The sequence below is a fragment of the Lathyrus oleraceus genome, chromosome 7 (genome assembly GCF_024323335.1).
Source record: "Lathyrus oleraceus cultivar Zhongwan6 chromosome 7, CAAS_Psat_ZW6_1.0, whole genome shotgun sequence".
Classification (NCBI taxonomy): Eukaryota; Viridiplantae; Streptophyta; class Magnoliopsida; order Fabales; family Fabaceae; genus Lathyrus; species Lathyrus oleraceus.
The window spans coordinates 81,933,625-81,941,892 of record NC_066585.1 but is presented as its reverse complement, the minus strand read 5'-3'; the positions used below and the strand labels follow the sequence as shown (position 1 = coordinate 81,941,892).

General features: G+C 34.7%; 1 protein-coding gene across 1 annotated transcript; it reads left to right on the top strand.

Moving 5' to 3' along the window:
- Positions 1–458: 458 nt before the first annotated feature.
- On the top strand, positions 459–7,297 carry LOC127101621 (diacylglycerol kinase 2). The gene is made up of 8 exons (XM_051039082.1): positions 459–653; positions 1,214–2,315; positions 4,606–4,981; positions 5,052–5,128; positions 5,295–5,414; positions 5,535–5,702; positions 6,433–6,570; positions 6,726–7,297. The coding sequence occupies exons 2-8, from the start codon at positions 1,221–1,223 to the stop codon at positions 6,876–6,878; spliced, it is 2,127 nt and encodes a 708-aa protein (XP_050895039.1). The 5' UTR covers positions 459–653; positions 1,214–1,220; the 3' UTR covers positions 6,879–7,297.
- Positions 7,298–8,268: the final 971 nt, after the last annotated feature.

Genomic DNA, 8,268 nt, shown 5'->3' with positions numbered 1-8,268 from the left:
CGGTGAAACGCGTTGGCCATGCCCCATGCCTACGGCGTATCCAACAGAGAGGCCGCGTATTAAACAATGTAAAGCCCGCCCTTTTTACGTTTCTCTGCTTTTCGCTTTTTGATTTTCATATATATATATATATATATATATATATATATATATATATATATATATATATATATATATATATATATATATATATATAATTTAATAAAAATTTAATTTGTAAACCAGTTTTGCATTAAATAATTTCAATCTTTTTAGATATCAATTGTGAAATCAAATACAAATCACCGATAAACCAACTACAAATTAATTTAATAACAATTTAAACATGACTTGGACTAACTTCTAAACTAAGTAAGGTGAAATAGAAGGGGATCGAAATAAAAATTCAAATCCAAGATGAAAACGCTAAAATAAACAAAATTATAATATAATACTAATATAAATAATAATAATAATATTATTATTGTAATAGAATCGCACTAATGTTTCCTTGGAAGAAGGGAAAGAGAGGGGTTGTAACAGGATTCTCCAATTCCTCTCTCTCGCTCTCTGCAACCTCTCCTTAGGTTTTTCTCCTCCTCCTTCTTCTACGATGACGACGAAAAATTCTTCTCCATTTTGCGTTCGTCGGAATTAATCGTGTTAGGTACATGGTAATACAATGTGTCTCATATTTCTAATCCTTTATTTTCTCTTTTCCATCATAGGTTGCATCTGTAATTAATCACTATTAAGCGCAACGATTCTAGATTGAATTTGGGGACATTTTACCGTTTTGATTGATCACCAGTACCCTATGTGCCCGAGGATTTCTTTTTTATTTGATCTTGGTATTAATGCTTTTTGTTTTATCTATGACATGATTTAGGAATAGGAAATTCTGAATGGTTTAATAATAATATAATTATTTCTTAATTCTTCGTTTGATTAGCTAGTTTAGAGGTGATTTTTTGTCTAATCAATTATAACTAACGTTACTATATTATTTATTTATTTATTTTTCATAGATTTTATTGATAATTTATTTCTTTTCTCTATGATTCTGTACACTGCATCAAGCTAGTGAACCCCATTCTGGAATAACCAACTGTCATTTTCTCTTTAATTTTTATTCCTACCCTGCAACTAATTTTGATGCCCATACTTTATATTTAGATAACTTTCTTTTTTTGTCATCTATAACAATGATCGGGGTTTCATTTTGAATGGTCAGGTTGTGCATGTTTGGTAGCCAAGTTGAAATGTTAGATTTGGGAATTTTCATTTTGAGGTTCATTACGAGCCCGGATGCTTCTATTGCTTCTATTTTTGGATGGCTGATCACTGGATCGTTTGGACTTGTGGCCGTCGTATATGCTGTTCTCAAGTGGCAGCGAAGGGCGTCTTTGAATTGGATTAAAGCTGCGGCTAGGGAAAAGAAGAAAGTTTGGAAGAAATTTAAAGTGCCGCTATCAGATCATTTGTGGGTTGAGGATTTTACTTATGGGGAACAGCCATCCACTTGTTGTTTCTGTTTGACTTCTCTATGGCCTTCTCAAAATTTAGGTGCAACAGCCTCACTGCATACTCCTCTCCATCGTTGCTCGGTTTGTGGCGTCGCAGCTCATTTTCTTTGTTCTCCATTTGCTGCAAAGGATTGCAAATGTGTGGCTCAGGCTGGTTTTAGTCATATTAGACACCATTGGTCAGAAAGATGGGTTAATATAGATGATCATCATGAGATGTCTACCTTCTGCTTTTATTGTGACGAAGCGTGTGGTGTCCCATTTGTGAAATCCTCTCCTACATGGCATTGCCGTTGGTGTCAACGCCTCATTCATGTGAAGTGTCATAACAAATTGACTAGAGATTCTGGTGATTTTTGTGATTTGGGTTCTTTGAGACCTATTGTCCTCTCTCCTCTCTGTGTCAAAGAAGTTGATGAAGATCAAAAGGGAGGGAAGTTAAGTTCTATTATAACCTCTTCCGTTCGCGGTCAGATTAGAAAGCGGCGTAACAATAATAAAAATGGAGGTGGTTGCCATGCTAATGGTAAGTCACGAGGTTCCTCCGTTGCTGATGCATCATTATTAGAATATGTGTTGAATGGTTTCCACCGGAAAAAGTACAAAGATGGGAAGCTCTTCGATCCCACAAACAATGGTAGAGTATTAGGGAATGGTTTAATTGCTACCCCTGGCCAAATCAAGAAATACACATTGGTTGATTTGCCAAATGATGCAAGGCCACTTTTGGTCTTTATCAATACCAGAAGTGGTGGGCAGCTAGGGCCTTCTCTTCACAGAAGATTGAATATGCTACTAAATCCTGTTCAGGTGATTACTTGGTTCTTATTAATAACATGCCTTTTATGGAAGTAGTGGCTAGCATCTTTATAGCACATTGCAATTATATCTTAGATATTTTAAAGGGTGACATTGGATCATATGATTTAGGAGTATTTTTGAGAAGATTTTTTTGTGATCTTAGATCAGAAATAACTTGATTCCAAATCTATCCTTTGCATCGCCTTGAATATATCATACACAAATCTGTTTTTTGAGATATAGTCTGTTTCAGATATGAGTGTAGAGTGATGACTCTACTAAAAGTCAATTGAAATCTACCTTTCTTCTTTTTTCTACAAATATTCGGCAAAGCAAAATAGTTATTGAATAGTATGCTAATATTTGTTTACCTTCACATTTTTAAAAGAATAAATATTTTTTTTTTGCACATTCTTAGTTCTACACATTGTGCTGCTGATTGTGGCATATTTATTGGCTTTAACATTATGTGACTTGGGTGACTGGATTCATGATGCTTAAGTATAAAGGATTTATTGCAAGTAAAACTCTAGTAGAAATTTCCTTCTTCTTGTCCCATTGAGTGTAGAAAACAAAATCCTATCCTTGTGGATCCCACTGATGGAAGGACATAGACCCCATTTGTGAACCATTGTCGTAGCCTTTGCTGCCACTCTCTTGGGTTTGGTTAACCTGATAATTCTTTTGGACAGCAGCTGGATAAGTTCGTAAATCCCACTATTGTTGCTAATTAAGGGAAATCTTTCCCATACGCCACAGCGAAAGTTCAACTGGATAGTAAACTCCAACTTCTACGATAATGCAATGGTTTTTGCTTCTTTCTAGTTTTTCCACATTGTTTGCAATGACTAATCTGATTTTAAATTTATTTCTTGCCTTGATGATGCACAACCCGTTGAATTAGTCACATTACCTAACTTTCTTGCCCAAGAACAAGATTTTGGGTGGATGTCTCTCGGTCCTTCATAAACGTTTTCTTGTTGCTGAGACAAGATCATCTTTAGAGAAGACCTCTAACTCGTTCGAATCACCCTGGAGTATCTTTACCCCTTGACCCATCACCCTTCTGAAGAAGTTTTTGCATCTGGAGTTTTCTTACCATGATGCAATTCCAACAGCAAGTTGTTCTTGATCTGATCCATGTCGGGGACTCTGATGAGTTTTTCTCTGACCTGTTCCAGATATTTTTCATCTTCTGCAGATTCTGGCTGCAATCATCCATCAATTTCTCAACGGAGTTCATACGATTTTCCTTGGTGCCGACCATCATAGCGGCTGGTCGGACCAATTGTTAGAAACATTTCTTTTGGTATAAGAAAGAATGCCCAAAACTGGGCAGAATTGAATTAGCAGAAGAACAATTTTATTGAAAGATTGAGAAAAGATAAAAGAGAATAGGATAAAATCTCGCCCACAACGGTTTCCCTTCTACAATAAAGTCACTACTATCTATTCACAAACTTTACAGTATTCAAAAGATGCTCGCTACCCTGTGTTCTCTAATTTTAATACTTCCTCTCTATATCAACCTCAACTAACTAACTTTTATAAGAATTCTTATCTACTTTAACAACTCTAATTTTCCTTTATTCTATAATCCTAACAATATTCACAAACTTCACAATATTTCCAAGATGCTTTCCACCCTGTGTTCTCTTACTTATACACATAGTAATACTCTCTAACAATCTCAACTAGCTAACTTCTATAACATCTTTTAAATACTCTAATTTAATTTCCACAAAAAACCTTGTGGCTGTCTTGAATCCTACAATTCCGGATTGCATAAACTTTGTTGAGTAAGTTATCGTAATCTGTTTGTTGTTTATGAAAGTTTATAAGGGAGTAAGGGAGTGTTTTGGTGTTTGTATTGAGTATTAAATCTTCTTTAAAACTGCTAATAGTTATTGGTTTCTGTTAATTTTCTAATCAATCAGTCAGTACTGTGTTGCATGAGAAATTCAATAAATTGTGTTTTGTTACTGGTTTCTGTTAATTTTCACATCAAACAGGGTATTATTTAAAAAAAACTGCTCGAAATTTTTGTTCCCTTATGGTTGATATCTGTATGATATTAATGTAATATAGAGTAATGCTTCATTGAATCCCACTAAATAGTTCTTTCAGGACAAATTAACAATGAGAATGGTTGTCTTGTATTCTTGCAATACTTGTCTGAGCATTAATAATGAAATGTCTTCTTACTTTTGTATTCTAGCAATACTTGTATGAACATTTTAACTTTTTTCATCTCATATAAGTCTCAAAGGACATTTTCTGGTTTGGTGTTTCACTGCAGGTCTTTGTATTGAGTGCTTCTCAAGGTCCTGAGGTAGGCCTTGACTTGTTCAAAAGTGTACCATATTTTAGAGTGTTGGTATGTGGTGGGGATGGCACTGTTGCGTGGGTCCTTGATGCTATAGAAAAACACAATTTTGAGTCACCTCCACCCGTTGCAATTATTCCCCTAGGCACAGGAAATGATTTATCCAGGGTACTTAATTGGGGAAGAGGCTTCTCTGCACTTGATGGACAGGGTGGGTTGACCATGCTTTTGCATGACATAAGCAATGCTGCAGTTACTATGCTAGATCGTTGGGAAGTTAAACTTGCAGAAGAAATCTCTGAAGGAAAACATCATATAGTGAAAACTAAATCCATGATGAACTACCTAGGTACTTCACTGAAACAAAATCTATCTACGATTGTTTCTTAAGAATTACTGACATCAGCTTACTTTTATAGGTATTGGATGTGATGCAAAGGTTGCGTATGAATTTCATGTTACCCGAGAGATAAATCCCGAAAAATTTAGTAGTCAGGTACATATTCTCCATTTTTATCTCCTCGTGCAACATTTTCTTATTGAAGACCTCTGGTTATGTTTTAGTTCTCTGAAGTCTTATCTAGGGCATTTAACTTATGCAATCTTTGAAAAGCCTTCACTTTTTTGGGTATATTTATTTCTGATGATAGTTCTATTAACAGTTTTTGAATAAATTACGATATGCAAAAGAAGGAGCAAGAGACATCATGGACAGAACTTGTGCTGACTTGCCATGGCAAGTATGGCTTGAAGTTGACGGGCAAGACATTGACATTCCCAAGGTTAATTACTGACACTGATAATTATTTGCACATTCATGTCAGCGAATTATGTTGTGAATATTGCTTGTATAAATTTATGTTAAGATAATTTTTTAAATTCTTCTTTCCATTCATATGTAGGATTCAGAGGGTTTAATTGTGCTAAACATTGGGAGCTACATGGGTGGAGTAGATCTTTGGCAAAATGACTATGAGCATGATGACGATGATTTTAGTCTTCAATCCATTCATGACAAAATGCTTGAAGTAGTGTGTGTTTGTGGAGCATGGCACCTGGGAAAACTTCAGGTATAGGATACTTATTCAGTTAGTCTTACTCAATTCTTGAGGTGTTATGTATTAAATGATACAATAAAGTATATAGATTAGTCATTAAATATAGCATTTTGAATATCAAAAGTACCAAATTGATTAAACTGTAACAAAAAAAAATGCTCAAACTACATTGGATAAATAATAGAAACTTTGAAGAGAGTAGAAACAATGGATCCCAAGTTCCTTACAAGTAGATGTAGGTGGTAGCCCTCTGTTAAGACTGAAAGAGTGAAATCTCAGAAAATGCTCGAAGGCAAAACCTCTGTTAAGACTGAAAGAGTGAAATCTCAGAAAATGCTCTAAGGCAAAAGAATTAAAAACGAAATGCTGACAAACAAAGTATTCCATCTATAACCTAACTCAATTCTTGCCTGAACCTCCCCTCCCTCACATTTATCCCACTTTCTGGTTGTAATTCCCAATTGGGTTAATCATTCCACTCATTCTTTCTTGATTAATACTGCACCAGCTGCCTTGTTTGTTAGCAATCACTTATTTTGTCCGTTTCTCTGCTGTGAGGACAGACCGTCTGGTTCCTCCAAATTTCCCATTTTTTTGTTGGTATGTCAAGTGTGTCTTATGTTGGATACAAAAGTGGATATTGAGCATCATACACTCATTTCACTATTCTCTTTTGGCAAATTCTAATGAAACAAATATTTACAGTAAATCAGTAAATACTTATGTTTGATTTTCTGCGTAGGTTGGACTTTCGCAAGCAAGAAGGCTAGCTCAAGGTAAAGTCATCAAGATACACTCTTCCAGTCCTTTCCCAGTTCAAATCGACGGGGAACCATTTATCCTGCAACCAGGCTACATGGAATTAACTCATCGTGGGCAGGTAATGACACCCTTCCATGTTTTTGTAATAAATTTCATGTTCATAACTATGTTAGAATCTTTTCAAACAGAAATCCAACAAGAATACTGAACACAACAACAAATATCACTCTTATATGGCGATTGATTACATTGGCTTTTATTTGCTATACTCAGGTATTCATGATGAGGAGGACTTCTGAAGATGAACCTAAAGGCCAAGCAGCTGCTATAATGACAGAAGTATTACTAGAAGCCGAGTCTAAGGGCATTATTAGTACATCTCAGAGAAAAGTTCTTCTCAAGGACATAGCCATCAATCTTTCGTAAGATCTGTTTCTTGTTCAGCCTTCTTAAATAGTTGCCCGTACTTGGGTTTTTGCGCTATAGTCCTTTTTTTAGGACCATTTTTGGTAATTTCCAAAAATATGTAGAGAAAGGTATAGTTACACTTCCATGAAGCAGCTAATGTAAGAGTGAAAACTGTTGCTTCTAACACACGGTATGTTGTGTATGTTGCAACCCGGCATATTACATTTTCTTCCAGTCTTTGTAGTTATACTACCACCAACCAAATTAGATTAGAAAAAAAAACACTGATATGTATATGTTCACGGGTCTTTGTATTTTTTTTTGTATAACATGGTGTGTGTGTGGGCAGAGCTCTCTGCAAGTTAAAAAACAGCTTCCAAGGGCCTTTCTTTTGTGTATTTATTTATCTCGCTGGATAAAAGTGTATTGTTTTTTAATTTAGTTGTTAAATACTTTTTACTTTTTTCTTTCGAAATATTATCTTAGGTACAAAACAGCTCTTATAGATAAATATATCTTGAAGTTTAATTAGAAATTGTGTTACAATACAGCTCTGAATACGCTGGAAATTAAATTTTTTAATAGAGTTTTGTTATTGATTGCGATCCATTGCTGTCCAGCACGAGGGATTAGTAGTCTATCCAGTTATAAAAATACAATATCATAAGTATACTGCACCCAAAAATCATTATTGCGGTTTTTCTATTACAATGACATAGCTAGTACTGGCATTTACATTATATAGTTATCCCTTCATTTCAAAATAATTGTTGTCTTACCAAATGCTATTTTATCAATTGTGCTTTTTAGTTATTATTTATGTACACAACTTTTTAAAAAAAAGAAGCCAAAATTGATTATATTAATGAAAAAATCAATCTTATTAAGTGAGCCATCCATTTCTCACATAATTGAATGCAAACGATAGAGTTATTCTTATTATACTTAATTTTAGTTTAGAGTTGCATTTTCGAAAGTGTATTTGGTATAATTCAGAGATGCATATTTGAAAATGATCTTGATACTTCAAATCAGAAATAGAGATAATATGAGTAAGATCTAAAAACAAAAACAACTTGACATTAAATAAAAACACTTATACACACCACACGAGAGTGAATGATACTCGAGTTTGACAACTCTTCAACTTTTTGGATATTGCATGAGAGTATTCAGTTTGGATATCAGATCAGCGAGAGGTGTGTCATCGGTGGTCCTAAATTGAAATGGCAGCTTCGTGCTATTGAAATACATAAATGCAAGATGAGAATATGCATTCATTCTCTGATGTGGTGTGTTTTATAGAAAATATGGGGTGAGAGACACTCAATTTATATAAGTTTTGGGTCACTTTGGACCTTAGACACCATATCTTGTCATCAGGGAGTTTTTCAGAGATGCATCTCTG